This window comes from Gossypium hirsutum, chromosome D13 (assembly GCF_007990345.1).
Source record: "Gossypium hirsutum isolate 1008001.06 chromosome D13, Gossypium_hirsutum_v2.1, whole genome shotgun sequence".
Lineage (NCBI taxonomy): Eukaryota > Viridiplantae > Streptophyta > Magnoliopsida > Malvales > Malvaceae > Gossypium > Gossypium hirsutum.
This window is the reverse complement of record NC_053449.1, coordinates 62,585,468-62,603,505: the sequence shown is the minus strand read 5'-3', so window position 1 is coordinate 62,603,505 and position 18,038 is coordinate 62,585,468. Positions and strand designations below refer to the sequence as shown.

Sequence of the window (18,038 nt, the reverse complement as noted above, 5' to 3'; positions counted from 1 at the left end):
CTTTCATGCGATTATTAAGCAAATTTTACATTCACGTTCAGTTTTAACCAACTTGCAGGCATGCAGAAATTCAAACATAAAAACCCATGCCACCGTCCAAAATTAACCAAAATTACAGTCCCAAATAGTAAAAAAACCATGTTAAAACTTAGGTTAAATTTTAAAAAAAATACTGCATTAAATAAAAATCGAGACGAGACCTCCGAATGTTGTGTCCAATCCTAATATTGAGAGTTATTTGTAAGAAGTAACTAAAGGAGTGAACTTAAAACAATGTATATGCGTAAAAACAATTAATGAAGTATACAACCATCATTATAACAGAACATATAGTAAATCATGGCATCACAACCCTCAGTATTACAATATTTTGTACATGTCATGCTCATGTGAAACAGTACAAAATTCCTACCCATCCATCTGCTACACAAGAGTTTCTTAGTAATCGTCATCTGATTCACCAAAACAGTAGGAGTCGTAGCTCAATGTAGACGAACCACCAGTAACAATATGCAATTAAACTACTAATAATTTGCAGACAAGCTACCAGTAAGTTGGTGTTGGATAAAATGGCAGCAACAACCAAACAATGAAACACTAAGAGCATAAGCTCTTCAAACAGCAAGTAGAAAAACACAAAGCATCAAGAGCATAAGCTCTCGGTTAACAAGCAAAAGGAAAAAAAATATGTTTGATTGAAACCGAATGATAATACCATTTTCATTTCATTTCAAAATATAGAGTTACAAAAGTGGAATGTTTACCTAACAATTTCCACTAAATTTGGCAACTTGCCAATTAATAATTAAAAAGATGAAAGCATATTAGCTATCATTATGTTGTTTCAATTATAGCTATCATTATGAAACCAAGTTGCACACCAACTTGTTTCAATTACAAAAGATTACAAATATTAAAAATAAACAAAATAAACAAAATAAACAAAATGCACCAAGTTGCTCCTTTGTTGCTTTACAGTCCATGTTCAACACTCCTCCTTGGACTGTAGGCAACAAACACCAATTGATTTCCTTAGAAATTCAAACCTGATTGTGCCAAGAGGCTTTGTCAAAATGTCAGCCAATTGATCTTGTGAGCTGCAATGTATTAGACTCACTTCTTTGGATTGGACAACTTCTCGAACAAAGTAAAACTTGAGCTTAAAATGTTTGGTTTTGCCATGAAAAACAGGATTTTTAGAGATGGCAACTGCTGACTGGTTATCCACCAAAACTTCAGTAGGCTCGAGCTGTTCTTCATTCAAATCACATAGCAACTTCCTAAGCCAAATGGCTTGATTCACTGCTGCAGCTGCTGTTATGTATTCGGCTTCAGCAGTAGACTGAGCAACAGTTTGTTGCTTCTTTGAACTCCAACTGAAAACTCCCGAACCAAGTGTAAAGAAGTAGCCTGAAGTACTTCTCATATCATCAACTGATCCACCCCAGTCACTATCTGAGTAGCCAGTTAATTTCAGCTCACTTCCTTTCTTGAACATTACACCAAACTTCAAAGTACCTTTGACATACCTGAGTATTCTCTTTGCTGCTTTCAAATGAGTTGTATTGCAGCTGTGCATGAATCTAGACAGTAGACTAACTGAATGCATAAGGTCAGGTCTGGTTGCTGTCAAGTAAAGTAAACATCCAATCAGGCTTCTATACTCCTTTTCATCTACCTTTTCTTCATTTCCAAAGCTGCTTAGTTTCTCTTCCACAGCTAATGGTGTGCTCACTGGTTTGCTGTTTTCCATATGAAACTTAGTGAGAATTTTCAAGGCAAATGCATGCTGGCTGATAAAAATGCCTTGATCAGACTGGTCTACTTCCATACCAAGGAAGTAAGTCATGATTCCCAAGTCTGTCATGTCAAACATGTCTTGCATATTCTTCTTGAACTCCTAAATCAAATCGACCCTGCTTCCAGTCACTAATAGATCATCTACATATATTGAGAAAATCAGCAAAGTCTCATCTTTGGACTTCTTTATAAACAAAGTTGGCTTACTCAAACTTTTCTCGAAATTGAACTTAGACAGGTAAGCATCTATCCTGTCATACCAGGCTCGAGGAGCCTGTTTTAGTCCATAGAGTGCCTTCTTCAGCTTGTAAACCTTGTCCTCCTTTCCTTGGACTTTAAATCCATCAGGCTGTTCAACATAAATCTCCTCTTTAAGGAAGCCATTCAGGAAAGCTGACTTGACATCAAGCTGATGGACCTTCCACTGTTTCTGTGCAGCCAAAGCAAACAGGAGCTTTATGGTGTCCAGCCTTGCTACTGGAGCAAATGTCTCCTCAAAATCAATGCCAAACTGTTGATTGTACCCTTTCACCACAAGCCTTGCCTTGTGCTTGTTCAAAGAGCCATCAGCATTGAATTTGGTCCTGAAAACCCATTTGACACCTATGACCTTCTTCTGATCAGGTCTGTCTACCAGATCCCAAGTGTCATTCTTATGGATCATGTCGATTTCAGCCTCCATAGCCTTCTTCCAGCTCTTGCTTCTTGCAGCTTCTTCATAGCTTGAAGGCTCAATAATGGCCACATTGCATCTTTGGTAGATATTAGCAATAGACCTGGTCCCTCTCACAGGAGTATCATCTACATTGGCATTACTGACTTCATTTTCTGCCAATTCCAGATTGTTGTCAATCTGCTCTTCTTCAAACTGACTTGTGTTAGAGCCATCTAGACTCCAAAACCTTCCTTCATCGAATTTGACATCCCTGCTTACCAAAATCTTCTTGGTTGAAGGATCAAATACTCTGTAGCCCTTCTTGCAGCTACTGTAGCCAACAAATATACCAGGAACTGATCTCTTCTCAAGCTTGGTTCTTCTTTCTGCAGGGACAAGTACAAAACACATGCAACCAAACACTTTTAAATGGGAAACTGTTGGTTTAAGATCATACCATGCTTCAAAAGGAGTTTTATCATTTAAAGCATGTGTTGGCAGCCTATTGAGCAGGTACACTAAGGTGTTGACACCTTCAGCCCAAAAAATGTTTGGAAGCTTGCTTTGAAACAACAAACACCTGGTCATGTTCATCACTGTTCTGTTCTTCCTTTCACATACTCCATTTTGCTGAGGAGTATACACTGTGGTCAATTGATGATGAATCCCAGCCTGCTCACATAGCTTCTGAAATCTTTCAGACAAGTATTCAGAACCATTGTCTGTCCTCAAGGCCTTAATCCTGCAGCCTATTTGATTTTCTGCCAATGCCTTGAACTTTCCAAAAACTTCAAACACTTCTGACTTTTGTTTCATGAAATAAACCCAGCAAAATCTGGTCAGATCATCAATAAACAGTATAAAATACTTACTTCCATTCAGTGAAGGAGTCTTCATTGGTCCACAGACATCTGAGTGCACCAATTCAAGTCTTTCTCGAGCCCTCCATGCTTGGTTTACTGGAAAAGGCAACCTGGCCTGTTTACCAAGCTGACATACTTCACAAACAGACTCATTTGCATCAACCTTAATCATGTCCTCTGTCAAACTCATCTTGTGCAGCAAATTGAGTGACCTGAAATTGACATGGCCAAATCTTCTATGCCACAGATCAGCATTGTCAACTGAACTTGTATAGGCTCTTCTCTCAAGTTGGCTCACATTCAACATAAAACACCTATCTGCCATGGGTGCTGAAACAACTTCTCTACCAAGAATATCATTAATAACACAAGAATCATTCTTGAAAACTAGAGAGTAGCCTTTCTTAACCAGCTGACCTACACTAAGTAGATTTTGATCTATTTCAGGTACATAAAGCACATCTGAAATAACCTTGTTACCTGAACTAGTGTTGATCACAACATCACCTCTGCCTTTAGCTTCAATCAGATTCCCATTGCCTATTCTGACCTTTGAAGCAAAACTCCTGTCAAGATCCTTGAACAGGCTCTCATTTGATGCCATGTGATGTGAGCAGCCACTATCCACAAGCCAACTGCATTTGGATTTGCTTGTGGTTGTAGAACATGAGGCAGTGAAGACATGCTCCTCCTGAGCTTGAAGATCTTCAGCAGTCTTGGCTTGTACTGGCAGAGTTTGTGACTTTTCTTGATTTCTACAAATCTTTTCATGATGACCATACTGCTTGCAGCTCTTGCATTGGATGTCTGGTTTGTTCCAGCAATACTTCTCCAAATGGTTAGCCTTCTTGCAGTGAACGCATGGTGGAAACCTCCTTCTACCGACATCTTTCTTTGATCTTTCCCTCTTTTCAAACCAAGGCTTCTTAGCTTTCTGACTTGAGCTGGAGCCTTCTTTGACCTTTGCTTGAAAAGCACCTTCAGATCTTTCCTCCTGCCTACTTGCTCTTCTCTGCTCAAGTGCATAAAGTGAGTTAACCAACTCAGACAAAGAAATGGTTGTGAGATCTCTCGAGTCCTCCAATGAGGAGATTTTTGACTCAAACCTTTCAGGTAAGGTGGTAATAACCTTCTCAACAACCCTGCTGTCACTGAAATCTTCTCCAAGGAGTCTAATATTATTGACAGTAGCCATAATCCTATCAGAATATTGATTGATAGTTTCTGACTCCTTCATCTTCAAATTTTCAAACTCCCTTCTAAGATTAATTACTTGTTGCTGCCTTGTCTTGTCTGATCCCATGAACTCCTCTTTCAGCTTGTCCCAAGCTTGTTTGGGTGAGTCACAGGCCATGATGCGAGTAAAAATTACATCAGACACTCTATTCTGTAGGCAGGCCATGGCTTTATGCTTCTTGGCTCGCTCCTCACCATGTTGCTTGATCTGAGCAATGGTTGGATTTGCTCTCAATGGTAGTGGCTCGACATCATTTTCAACTGCACTCCACAGATCAAGTGCTTGGAGGTAAGTTTTCATTTTAACTATCCAAATGTGGTAGTTTTCTCCAGCAAAAATTGGTGGTGGAGGAGGTGCAAAGCTCATGTTGCTGAAACTGATTTTGCAGAAGCAAAACTGACTTTGTTTTGAAAACTAAAACAAAACCACAAAGGTCCTCAAAGATAGGATGCTCTGATTACCATTTGTTGGATAAAATGGCAGCAACAACCAAACAATGAAACACTAAGAGCATAAGCTCTTCAAACAGCAAGCAGAAAAACACAAAGCATCAAGAGCATAAGCTCTCGGTTAACAAGCAAAAGGAAAAAAATATGTTTGATTGAAACCGAATGATAATACCATTTTCATTTCATTTCAAAATATAGAGTTACAAAAGTGGAATGTTTACCTAACAATTTCCACTAAATTTGGCAACTTGCCAATTAATAATTAAAAAGATGAAAGCATATTAGCTATCATTATGTTGTTTCAATTATAGCTATCATTATGAAACCAAGTTGCACACCAACTTGTTTCAATTACAAAAGATTACAAATATTAAAAATAAACAAAATAAACAAAATGCACCAAGTTGCTCCTTTGTTGCTTTACAGTCCATGTTCAACAGTTGGGCACAAACCGCCAGTACTCCAAACAATACTCCAGAGGTTGCAGATTAACTACCAATGTAATAATACAGATAAACCGCCAATACTCCATGAAACTTCTCCATCACCAATAAATCTTCAATCTCTAGGTAATGCAATATGTCATATCAATAATGTAGCATATCATGCTAGTCATTAACAATATCAATAACAGTGGCATACTTAACACGGTTTTAGTTTATCAGTATCCGTGGCATGCTTTACATGCAAATGATATATACAATATAAACCAGTGTCATGCTTTTACATGCAAACAATAAACTGCAGCTCATCTACATCTCAACAGACCTACAATCAGAAAATGCATACGACACTTACACACACAATTAACCACAATTAGAAGCCCTTAAAGCATTCGGTTGATAAATGTCAAAAGTAATATGTTTAAGCCTCATTCTTAATGTGTTTTTAGACGATTATTCAATTTAAAATGGTGAATTGTATGCCCTTAATCCTTTAAATTCATGTTTCTATACTTGGACAGCATTTGAGAGCAAAACAAGCAAAAAAAAATGAAACTCGAAAAATCAGAGCATGTTTCAGGAGCCACACGGGCTGAGCCATTCCATACAGGCTTTCGTGACGCAGACTATTTTGTGATGGTTTTTATTATTAATGCATTATTTGATTTTAATAATAAACATAGAAATTAGAATTAAAACATGGTAGCAGCAATGAAATTCTTGAAAGCTTGCGTATGATTTGAATATAAACAAATGGTCCAAAGCATTTTATTTCTTTAAATCCATTTGGAACTCAAGCTTTTCTCATCCTCTCTCTCCCCATATTGTGTATTTATACCAGCCTTGGATACAGATTTATAAGCTTATTTAAATTAACTGCTGAAAGGTGGAGGCCTTGGCATGCCTTGCACGATGCCGCAAGTCAATACACCTTCCAGCAAGTTGTACTCATCCTTGAGGGATCGGTTAGGGGAAATAACACTAGCATAAAGCTGTTGCCCAAGGTAATGCCTGTCCCATATCTCCGACCTCAGGTTCCACATCCCGCAGTTGTCGAATGTCAATAGGATTGCTGACCAGGAGTTGGGGAATACCTGTATGGTGTGTCTGCTCACGGCGTCGAGAAGATTGTAGTTCATCCTCTTCTCAGGGCTCCATTTCCCAATGTCCATGCTGCAACAAATCATTATACAACTTATTACTTCAACTCAGGCAATAAAATCACCACATGTATTTGTTATGTTAGAAGCTATACTTACCCCACGGCAAAGAATGAGTAGCCAGACAAGTGGTAAGACTGAATGGCGGTCTCGTGATTCTCGAAGATGATTTCCACAAAGCTTCTGTGTGTCATGTTGAGGACAATAGGTGCCAAAGTTACCCTAGTGTTGTCACTTGGTGGCTCATCGGGAATGGTATCATACTTGAAAACCTTGTCGGCTACGCCGTAGTATTCTCCAAGTTTTAGTGGAGTGGTTGGTTCGACATAGGAGACTCCATTAAGAGCATATCGGAGCTTGCCATCTACTCTTTGTGCAGTGTTGGCAAGCCTGATGGTGCGGGTAATGTTAATGGAACCATATTTGTAGGAGCCCTGAGGGTTAGGCCTAGCAGCGTTAGAAGTCAAGTTCCAACGGAAGGTACGGAATTGATTGAGTGACCAAGCCCAACCAACAGGTGGGGGTGGCAACTCGGATGAGGCAGCTCCCTTGCCATTCTTGTAAAGGATGATGCCGGTTGCTGTAACCTCACGTCTGGTAAAACGGGTAGAGGCCACCACATAGTAATCCCTTGGTTCCTGGTTGGCAGTAACAAGCACACTGAAGCACTGTCCAACATGCACATCAAGGGAGTCATAGTCATTCTGCATTGTGTGGGAACCCTCCATCTCAACCAATTTCATGGTGTGGCCCTGGAACCTGACGTTCAGAGATGTCTTGATACCCGTATTGCAAATCCTGTACTTGTACGTTTTGCCTGCCTCCATCGTAAACAGAGGTTCATCCTTCCCATCACCTTTCGCAACTTTCCCATTAAGGTGGACACCGTAACATCTCCCAAGGTTGCGACCGCTATCAAGAATCTTCTTGAGGCTGGTGTGTCCCTTGTTGAAAAAGTCTCCCACTAAGAGAGTATAGTCATCAGCCGGATCAGCGTAGGGAACAGGGATGAGTAGACGGCTGTTAACACGGAGGCCACCGAAACCACCAACCGCCTTGTGCATAGCCGTCACCGGATAGTACATGTAGCTGCCAATCTGATCCTTCACCTGGAATTTATAGGTGTAATTCTTCCCAGGGGGGATAGGACAGTTGGTTCCCAGAACACCATCTTGCCAAGAGTTCTTCCTATGCTGCACGCCGTCCCTGCAACAAATCCCATTTCCACAGATAATTAGCTCGACTCTTCACTAGCATAATCATATTAATGTAAAAAAGAAACTACTCTTGGTAGTCGCTTACCATGTTACAAGGAATGGCTCATCAAGGTTATTGAACACATTGACCACGATATTGTTGTTGGTGGTAGAGTTAAGATTTGGTCCCGGGAATTGCCCGTTAATAAGAATACCCTTTACTGGCACTCCCAAGGGAGCAATGGTGCCATAGGTGACGTTCCATTCGAAAAAAAGGGTGGGATCTCCGCCCTGGACCATAAGCATTGATCCTGCCAAGAGAAATAGCATCGATATTAACATTAATCGAGCCATCTCTTACCCTTTTTTTTCGCCCGACAGTAATTTATTAATTATCCCCTTCTAGAGGAAGAGGAAGATGGTTTGCTTGAGTTGATTTTGAATTGCATGCATACCTCTCCTTTTATACCACACAACCTCTTCAATTCTTCCATCTTAATCCCTTAGAATACGCTCATCCATTCATTTATTTCCTTGTTTTTAGCAAATACTGTTTTTAACACTAATCATTTTGAGTTTATCATTCTCTTCTTTTCCATCAAGGATTTGCACATCCACTGTGCTGATGGCTAACCTTTTTTTTAGGACGATGGTTACTCTGATGAGAGTTCTTTTAGTTATTTTCTTAATTTAAATATATAAATATGAAATGTATTAAAGTAACATTAACCTCCATTATTATATAATCATTATAGACAGTTGATATTAAGTGAAACTTCATATATAATTAAATTATGACCCACCATAAAAGTTCAAATTGAATAAATAATATGAAAAGAAATTTATAACTAATTTCATTTTTTTAGAGATTATAACATACTAATAACATCATATATCCATTTGTGGTATTCTATGAGAGTAATATAGATAAAATTAAAACATTGTAGAGGGTTCAGAGGGAGCTTTATAAATAAGTGAACATGATATATCGAAAGAAGGCAGAGAAGAATACTAGAGCTGATCCTATAACATTGATCACAGCAACAAGTGATGTTTGATAAGCAAGAGAAAGGGAATTGTAGTTGATGATAAGGCTAAACAACAACAACAACAACAACAAAAGTTGAAAGAATTTTAGAGAGCTTTGAGAATTAGAGTATCAAAGTGCCAAAAAGTCACTCAACTAGTTGTGATGGGCTCCTATTTATACTAGGTATTTAATATGAGTAATGAAATTAGGTTTCAATTGCAATGGCAATATATGGTTAAGACGGGATGGTGAATGGCCTTTTTGGTGATGATAATGATGAATATTGAAGAAATGTTCACCATATTTTTGAAATAAAGGAAAAACACTCAATGTTAAAGGAAAATGTTAAGAGGAAACTATTTAATTATCTCCATATCTAATCTACCAAGCCAAGTTCTCCGGAAAATCTCAAGAGTGAAGACAACCCGAGAACTCTGTCGTAGGTTATTTTCACTTCTTCTACTTTGGTGAAGCGGTATCTTGTGAAACCTTTACCGCAGAACATCTCTTAGAATGCAAGACAATGGATGTTCTTGAACGAGAGTTGTTCATGGAAAAGGGTTATTCTTACTTGTTTCAAACAAAAGTTGTTCTATGGTAATGCTCCGTTTGGTAGAACTTATTCTGAATAATGACTCTTTCGAAAAAATACAATTCTACTAAATAGAAATTGTTCTAAGCATAGTTATTCGTAAAACACCATTATTTTGAACAAAAGGTGCTCTGAACTTAATCGAATATCACACGCAAGTATATGTATCGTTACAAGTGGTATAAAATATCGATCCCAAAGAGAATTTTGACTAATTAGAATGCCAATCATCAAAATTTACTTTTAATACCTATCCAAATAAATCAATGACTAAATTAAATACAAGAAAATTCTAGAGTTCAAAGACAAGGGAAATTCAAATAGGCATTACTGTTCTACATCAAAATACCATTGGGATGGCATGACCCCAATTTGTCTAATAACAATAATGTATCGATTTCTCTGAGGGGTCGAGTGAGCACTTTATTCCAAAATCTTCTGAAACTTGTAGTTTGGACAATGAATCAGCTACCTTGTTTCTGTCCCTCTAATTTCCATAATATGTTCGTGGTGGCTTGAAAAGTGAATAACAACTATTTAAATTTGAGATTCAACTATTAGATTAAACTAGTTCTTTTTGTACAAAGGAAGGCTCAACTAGCCATAATGCAAAAAAAAAAAAAAAACATTAGAGCGTAGGAGCTAAAAGTTCCTACTATCTTCACTTAGCACGTCAATTACTCTTAGAATAGAAACCAGCAAAAAGAGCTAAGTTAAATACATGGATCAGAGACTACAGAGTAAGGTAAGTGTTGTTCTGCAAATCCAAATAAAAGCGGTTGGCCAGAAAATATTGATCTGAAAGTGTTAGAAGTTGAAGTGATTCGTTCATCAAGTGAAGAGGACGTCAACGAATTAATTGCAAATCTAGATAATGTGAGTCCAATGTCCTTGGCTGTGATGGTGGCTTTACCTCTAGTGAGGTTTGACCTTTGTCAGGTTGTGATGATCATCGGTGCAGGAGGGCTAGTAGGCATTTGGATAAAAGTGACGATGAAATTTCAAGTAACATAAAGGGTGTTAGATTTTGCTCATTAGTCCAAGAAAATGAAAATGGGGGTAACTGTGTAAAATATGGTTGTGGAACGTTCAGAAGGTAGTAATGAGCTGTGCAATCGTAGTAGGGAAACAAAGAGTGTTCATGGGCACAACGATAAAGAGAGGAGGTACGAGACAGAAAAGGAAAACGAGCAATCGAGGCTTATAGCATATAAAAGGATATCTCAACTCAACCAGTGTGCCTCTGAAAGGCCTGATCATTGGTATTTATATGAAATAAAATCTACTTTGGCTCATTTTTCCCAAACAATCTGCCTCTATATTTATGTAAGTTTCAATTTGTGATTGAAAAGAATTTGGATGTGTCTTACAAGAACTTGACTCTCCATTTTGGTCATCAAGTAAAGAAAGAAGCTCAGCATTGTTGTTTTCAACTCCCACTCTGTGAAACCCCTTGTTCTATGCAATATTTAAGCCCTTTTATCCAAGCTTCAACCCAAAACACTGAGCACAAACCCAAGTTTCTCATGTGCCCAACATATAAAAGAATAGAAAACCAAAATTTCACAAATAAAAATATAGGAAAGAGAATTTGAGCATGATGTGAATATAAAAATAATAGTAATATGTACATTTATAAATTAATGTATATCAAAATCTATATAAAACTAGAATTTTAATTTTAAAAATATAGGAAAAAAATTGAGCATCATATATATATTTATAAATTTAGAATATTTCTTATATATGTTTTTTTTCTCTAATGTCGATTTGGTTTCATGTTAAATTCTTATTTGTGTTTTCTTCACGTTTATATCGTCCATATAATTAAAAAAATAATTATGGTAAGGATTAAATATTTTGATGAAGATGCATTAGTCATAAAATATTAGCCGTCCACACAATGAATTAATGTGCAAATATTATATTAGAACAAAAGAGAATCACGGTAAAATCAAATTGGTTAATGTTAAAAATAGTATATACTAAAAGAAAATAAACAAATGGATGTGCGCAATTTAAGGATTTCAAGAGAAAAATTGAATGGTGAAGAACGATTGTATTAGAAGGAGTTGTGTTGTATAAAAGGGTAAGCCAACATGCAACTCAAATCATCTCAAACAAATCTTCTTCCTCTAAGAGGGGATAAACAGCCTTAATTCATAAAATTTCATAAAATTACATAAGAGACTTTAAAGCCAACAAAATGGCTCCATTGACGATAATAGTGGTGTTTTTCTCTGGGTAGGATCACTGCTTATGGTTCAAGGTGGAGATCCCACCATTAGTTTCGAGTGGAAGGTCACTTATGGCACCATATCTCCTTTGGGTGTTCCCGTAAAAGGTATTCTCATTAACGGGCAATTCCCTGGGCCAAATATGAACTCTACCACCAACAACAATGTTATAGTCAATGTGTTTAACAACCTTGATGAGCCATTCCTTTTGACATGGTAAACAAGAGTACTTTTTTTTCCCTTGATTATATTAGTAAAGAGTTGAGCTTAATTATATATATATATATATGGAAATGAATTTTGTTGCAGGAGTGGCGTGCAGCATAGGAAGAATCCTTGGCAAGATGGTGTGCTTGGAACCAACTGTCCTATCCCCCCCGGGACGAATTACACCTATAAATTCCAGGTGAAGGACCAAATTGGCAGCTTCATCTATTATCCAGTGACGGCTATGCATAAGGCGGTTGGTGGTTTCGGTGGCCTTCGTATTAACAGTCGTTTACTCATTCCTGTCCCCTATGCTGATCCAGCTGATGACTATACTATCATAGCAGGAGATTTTTTCAACAAGGGACACACCACCCTCAAGAAAATTCTTGAGAGCGGTCGCAACCTTGGTAGATGTGATGGTGTCCACATTAATGGAAAAGTTGCTAAAGGTGATGGTAGCGATGAACCTCTCTTCACCATGGAAGCAGGCAAAACCTACAAGTATAGGATTTGCAATGCGGGTATCAAGACATCTCTGAACGTCAGGTTCCAAGGCCACACCATGAAATTGGTTGAGATGGAAGGTGCCCACACAGTGCAAAATGACTATGAATCCCTTGATGTTCATGTTGGACAGTGCTTCGCTGTGCTTGTTACAGCCGACCAAGAACCAAAGGATTACTTTGTTGTGGCCTCTACCCGTTTTACCAAACGCGAGGTTACAGCAACTGGTGTCATCCGTTACACCAATGGCAAGGGCGCACCCTCACCTAAGTTGCCACCACCACCAGTTGGTTGGGCTTGGTCACTCAATCAATTCCGTACCTTCCGTTGGAACTTGACTGCCAGCGCTGCTAGGCCTAACCCTCAGGGCTCCTACAAATATGGTTCCGTTAACATTACCCGTACCATCAAGCTGGCCAACACTGCTCAAAAAGTAGATGGCAAGCTTCGATATGCTATTAATGGAGCCTCCTATGTCGAACCAACCACTCCACTAAAACTTGCAGAATACTACGGCGTAGCTGACAAGGTTTTCAAGTATGATACCATTCCTGATGACCCACCAGCTGAGATCACTAAAGTAACCATGGAACCTGTTGTCCTCAATTTGACACACAGAAACTTTATGGAAATCATCTTCGAGAATCGCGAAACAGCCATCCAGTCTTATCACTTGTGTGGCTATGCCTTCTTTGCTGTGGCGTAAGTATTTGGTCTTCAAATTCTTCTAGTATATAGTCATTACTTTCCGTTTAACTAAATTCTATAATCATTTGTTGCAGTGTCGAGACTGGGCAATGGAGCCCTGAGAAGAGGAAGAACTACAATCTTCTTGATGCCGTGAGCAGACACACCATACAGGTTTTCCCCAAGTCCTGGGCAGCTATCCTATTGTCATTCGACAACTGTGGAATGTGGAACATCAGGTCAGAGGTATGGGACAGGCGTTACCTTGGGCAACAGCTTTATGTTAGTGTTGTTTCCCCTAACAAATCACTCAGGGACGAATACAACATGCCTGAGAGTGCACTAGTTTGCGGTGTTGTGGAAAGCATGCCAAGGCCACCACCAGCTTACACCTAATTTAAAGCTTATATAAACCTGGAACCAGATCTGCTTCAAATGCACATAAAACGACCTTTGTAGTGACTAATGCTGACTTTTCCAATAAATTAATTTTCTTGATGTAATCATCATTCAGCTACTATATGTCATTCAATAATAAATTCTTTCATTTTTTCTATTTACAGTGTGTGTGAAATTTATTTTATTTTTTTAAATGTAGTTATTTTCGTAAATAATATAAAAAAATATTAAAATAGGATATAATGAAAAAATAATACAATCACAATCCAAATAGATAAATATGTAAAAACTTACATAAATTAACGAATTATTAACAAATAAAAGTTAACTAATGTTTTTAACTGTTGAATTTATTATTTTATTTATCATGCAAGTAAAATTTCGTATTAATCTAAATACCATCTTTATTAATATATATATTTAATGGTTCAAAGTTTTTACATTAAAAAAATATAGTTAAATATTTAAAATTTAATCAGAATTGAAATTATGATAGTTAAATATTAATCATACAAAAATAAATATTAAATAGAAAATTTGCATAGTATTGGTAAGTTCACGATAACAAATGCTCTCCCCAAGAAATCAAAGGCAAAGCCAGAAAATTTGTTTAGGGGACCGAAATTAAATTGTAATTTTTTACGATAGCAAAAGTGCAATTTCACAATTTTAATAGCCTATGTCTTTATAATTTTATAAGGTTAAATCAAATTTTTATCATTTTAAAGGAGCCAACGTACAATTCTATTTTTATTAATTTAAAATCTTAAAATACCTAAATAAAAAAATTTCAATTTTAGCTCACCCTTAATCCATCCTACTTCAAATACAAACATAATCAAGCAAAATAATCATTAATGCATAGGTAGTGAGAATAGCCTTTATAAAATATCAATTAAAATAAACATAATTCAAGTTAGAGTCTTCAAAATTACAACCCAAAAACATTAAAATAAAACAAATTTCACTTAGCAGATAGCTTCTGAAACTGAGGGTTGCAAATTCTTTGATGAGAATTGGAATCCCAATATTGGGGTGGTAAATTATTTCATCCCCACATGACAACTGAAACCCTAAGTTTATGGTGATTCTGGCACAGAAAAATCATCATACTAAGAAAAGAAAAAACATGATACTAATTGCAGTAGTGTCACCTGTAGTGCCAAGTCCTTTATACCACTCCCCCTTTTAGTTCAAGAGATTTTCCAAACCCCAACTGAAGCAGCTTGGCCAGGAGATCATTCCACAATGCTTTGACTCGTCGAACATTGGCTTGAAGTTGTTGAATGACCTTTTTCTTGGGAGGCAATCTCAGCATCAAGATGTTGGAGATGAAATGTCTTCCTTTGTGCCAACTCCAACAGGCTGGGCCACAACATCAGGAACTGCTTCAGGGAGTGCAACCTGGTGTTTCCCTTCAAGCCACTTGTATGAATACTTCTATAGGCTTCCTTTCATATTTTTCAGTAGCCAATACAATTTCATGATTTTGATTATAAAGAATCTGAAAAATTAAGTGAATGGAAAGAAAGACATAACATGGGGTAAACAAAATTAGTATGTTTGATGATTTCCTGAAAAATAAGCTCTCCCAAGTCAAATTGAATCACATCACAAATCTTCCTAAGCAGAGTAACAATCTTCTTTGTAACTGTATTCCTTTGGCTATTAGGAATCCAGTTTCTGGTTGCAATAGCAAACAGGCCAGCATAAGTGGGCTCTAGAGTAGAAGCTTGTGGGCAAGGTAAGGTGAACTCCATTGGTGATGGTTTTGACCATTGTACCATAAAATTCATCTAGCTTGACATCTATCAAGCATGAGTGAAGCAATAGCTCCCAAATTTGTGTAGGGCCAAAATTATACCATCTTCCTCGAATATAAGCTTTGTGGAAGAGTTTGCTCGAAGACTTATTGACAGACTTGAGAAGATTGACATAAAACCCATAAACCCCCTCCTCGGCATATGGTTTTACAAAAGCAACAAATTGTAGCAAGTCATTCTACTCAATGAAGTGCTTCTTTGTACACAGCAAATATCTGTTGGTGCAGACGGTTGACAAAATTGTTTGCTCTTTCTTTTGCAGTAGAGTATCTTCTTCTTTGGAAGAGGGAACAGTAGTAAATTTCTTGGGAGAATCTTACCTTGCAGGAGTGGACTGAGGGATGTTTTGTCTCCTGGTTCTGTTATGAACCGAAACAGAAAGCAGAAAATAGAAAAGGGAAGAAGAAAACAGAAAGTTGGTCTATTCATTAATTGTTTTAGTGATGCACACTATTTTGTGATGGTTTTTCTTATTAATGCATTATATGATTTTAATAATCAACACAGTAATTAGAATTAAAACATGGCAGCAATGAAATTGTTGAAAGCTTGCGGATGACTTGAATACAAACAAATGGTCCAAAATATTTTATTTCATTAAATACATTTGGAACTCAAGCTTTTCTCACCCTCTCTCTCCCCATACACCAGAATTGGATACAGATTTATAAGCTTATTTAAATTAACTGCTGAAAGGTGGAGGCCTTGGCATGCCTTGCACGATGCCGCAAGTCAATACACCTTCCGGCAAGTTGTACTCATCCTTGAGGGATCGGTTAGGGGAAATAACACTAGCATAAAGCTGTTGCCCAAGGTAATGCCTGTCCCATATCTCCGACCTCAGGTTCCACATCCCGCAGTTGTCGAATGTCAATAGGATTGCTGACCAGGAGTTGGGGAATACCTGTATGGTGTGTCTGCTCACGGCGTCGAGAAGATTGTAGTTCATCCTCTTCTCAGGACTCCATTTCCCAATGTCCATGCTGCAACAAATCATTATACAACTTATTACTTCAACTCAGGCAATAAAATCACCACATGTATTTGTTACGTTAGAAGCTATACTTACCCCACGGCAAAGAATGAGTAGCCAGACAAGTGGTAAGACTGAATGGCGGTCTCGGGATTCTCGAAGATGATTTCCACAAAGTTTCTGTGTGTCATGTTGAGGACAATAGGTGCCAAAGTTACCTTAGTGTTGTCACTTGGTGGCTCATCGGGAATGGTATCATACTTGAAAACCTTGTCGGCTACGCCGTAGTATTCTGCAAGTTTTAGTGGAGTGGTTGGTTCGACATAGGAGGCTCCATTAAGAGCATATCGGAGCTTGCCATCTACTCTTTGTGCAGTGTTGGCAAGCTTGATGGTGCGGGTAATGTTAATGGAACCATATTTGTAGGAGCCCTGAGGGTTAGGCCTAGCAGCGTTAGAAGTCAAGTTCCAACGGAAGGTACGGAATTGATTGAGTGACCAAGCCCAACCAACAGGTGGCGGTGGCAACTCGGATGAGGCAGCTCCCTTGCCATTCTTGTAACGGATGATGCCGGTTGCTGTAACCTCACGTCTGGTAAAACGGGTAGAGGCCACCACATAGTAATCCCTTGGTTCCTGGTTGGCAGTAACAAGCACACTGAAGCACTGTCCAACATGCACATCAAGGGAGTCATAGTCATTCTGCATTGTGTGGGAACCCTCCATCTCAACCAATTTCATGGTGTGGCCCTGGAACCTGACGTTCAGAGATGTCTTGATACCCGTATTGCAAATCCTGTACTTGTACGTTTTGCCTGCCTCCATCGTAAACAGAGGTTCATCCTTCCCATCACCTTTCGCAACTTTCCCATTAAGGTGGACACCGTCACATCTCCCAAGGTTGCGACCGCTATCAAGAATCTTCTTGAGGCTGGTGTGTCCCTTGTTGAAAAAGTCTCCCACTAAGAGAGTATAGTCATCAGCCGGATCAGCGTAGGGAACAGGGATGAGTAGACGGCTGTTAACACGGAGGCCACCGAAACCACCAACCGCCTTGTGCATAGCCGTCACCGGATAGTACATGTAGCTGCCAATCTGATCCTTCACCTGGAATTTATAGGTGTAATTCTTCCCAGGGGGGATAGGACAGTTGGTTCCCAGAACACCATCTTGCCAAGAGTTCTTCCTATGCTGCACGCCGTCCCTGCAACAAATCCCATTTCCACAGATAATTAGCTCGACTCTTCACTAGCATAATCATATTAATGTAAAAAAGAAACTACTCTTGGTAGTCGCTTACCATGTTACAAGGAATGGCTCATCAAGGTTATTGAACACATTGACCACGATATTGTTGTTGGTGGTAGAGTTAAGATTTGGTCCCGGGAATTGCCCGTTAATAAGAATACCCTTTACTGGCACTCCCAAGGGAGCAATGGTGCCATAGGTGACGTTCCATTCGAAAAAAAGGGTGGGATCTCCGCCCTGGACCATAAGCATTGATCCTGCCAAGAGAAATAGCATCGATATTAACATTAATCGAGCCATCTCTTACCCTTTTTTTTCGCCCGACAGTAATTTATTAATTATCCCCTTCTAGAGGAAGAGGAAGATGGTTTGCTTGAGTTGATTTTGAATTGCATGCATACCTCTCCTTTTATACCACACAATCCCCTCTTCCATTCTTCCATCTTAATCCCTTAGAAGAAGCTCATCCATTCATTTATTTCCTTGCTTTTAGCACTAATCCATTTTTGGTTTTACAATTTTGAATCATTGCT

At 38.4% G+C, this 18,038-nt stretch overlaps 3 protein-coding genes across 3 annotated transcripts; 1 reads left to right on the top strand and 2 right to left on the bottom strand.

Annotated features, from left to right (window-relative positions):
* Window positions 1–6,185: 6,185 nt before the first annotated feature.
* LOC107893726 (L-ascorbate oxidase homolog) lies at window positions 6,186–8,246 on the bottom strand. Its single transcript, XM_041109518.1, has 3 exons — window positions 7,910–8,246; window positions 6,707–7,813; window positions 6,186–6,620 (listed from the first exon to the last, which is right to left on the bottom strand). Exons 1-3 carry the CDS (start codon window positions 8,155–8,157, stop codon window positions 6,320–6,322), a joined length of 1,656 nt encoding a protein of 551 aa, XP_040965452.1. The 5' UTR covers window positions 8,158–8,246; the 3' UTR covers window positions 6,186–6,319.
* Window positions 8,247–11,538: 3,292 nt separating this feature from the next.
* On the top strand, window positions 11,539–13,619 carry LOC121225279 (L-ascorbate oxidase homolog). The gene is made up of 3 exons (XM_041109517.1): window positions 11,539–11,878; window positions 11,972–13,078; window positions 13,159–13,619. Exons 1-3 carry the CDS (start codon window positions 11,685–11,687, stop codon window positions 13,457–13,459), a joined length of 1,602 nt encoding a protein of 533 aa, XP_040965451.1. The 5' UTR covers window positions 11,539–11,684; the 3' UTR covers window positions 13,460–13,619.
* Window positions 13,620–15,860: 2,241 nt separating this feature from the next.
* On the bottom strand, window positions 15,861–17,892 carry LOC121225277 (L-ascorbate oxidase homolog). Its single transcript, XM_041109516.1, has 3 exons — window positions 17,558–17,892; window positions 16,355–17,461; window positions 15,861–16,268 (listed from the first exon to the last, which is right to left on the bottom strand). Exons 1-3 carry the CDS (start codon window positions 17,803–17,805, stop codon window positions 15,968–15,970), a joined length of 1,656 nt encoding a protein of 551 aa, XP_040965450.1. The 5' UTR covers window positions 17,806–17,892; the 3' UTR covers window positions 15,861–15,967.
* Window positions 17,893–18,038: the final 146 nt, after the last annotated feature.

What these genes read in the sequence shown, in the direction of transcription:
- LOC107893726 (XM_041109518.1), bottom strand. Translation starts at nt 8,157, where the DNA reads ATGGCTCGATTAATGTTAATATCGATGCTATTTCTCTTGGCAGGATCA. An exon ending in GAGCCATTCCTTGTAACATG is followed by an intron (nt 7,814 to 7,909) that starts GTAAGCGACTAC and finishes GATTTGTTGCAG; the next exon opens with GGACGGCGTGCAGCATAGGA. An exon ending in TACTCATTCTTTGCCGTGGG is followed by an intron (nt 6,621 to 6,706) that starts GTAAGTATAGCT and finishes GATTTGTTGCAG; the next exon opens with CATGGACATTGGGAAATGGA.
- LOC121225279 (XM_041109517.1), top strand. Translation starts at nt 11,685, where the DNA reads ATGGTTCAAGGTGGAGATCCCACCATTAGTTTCGAGTGGAAGGTCACT. An exon ending in GAGCCATTCCTTTTGACATG is followed by an intron (nt 11,879 to 11,971) that starts GTAAACAAGAGT and finishes ATTTTGTTGCAG; the next exon opens with GAGTGGCGTGCAGCATAGGA. An exon ending in TATGCCTTCTTTGCTGTGGC is followed by an intron (nt 13,079 to 13,158) that starts GTAAGTATTTGG and finishes CATTTGTTGCAG; the next exon opens with TGTCGAGACTGGGCAATGGA.
- LOC121225277 (XM_041109516.1), bottom strand. Translation starts at nt 17,805, where the DNA reads ATGGCTCGATTAATGTTAATATCGATGCTATTTCTCTTGGCAGGATCA. An exon ending in GAGCCATTCCTTGTAACATG is followed by an intron (nt 17,462 to 17,557) that starts GTAAGCGACTAC and finishes GATTTGTTGCAG; the next exon opens with GGACGGCGTGCAGCATAGGA. An exon ending in TACTCATTCTTTGCCGTGGG is followed by an intron (nt 16,269 to 16,354) that starts GTAAGTATAGCT and finishes GATTTGTTGCAG; the next exon opens with CATGGACATTGGGAAATGGA.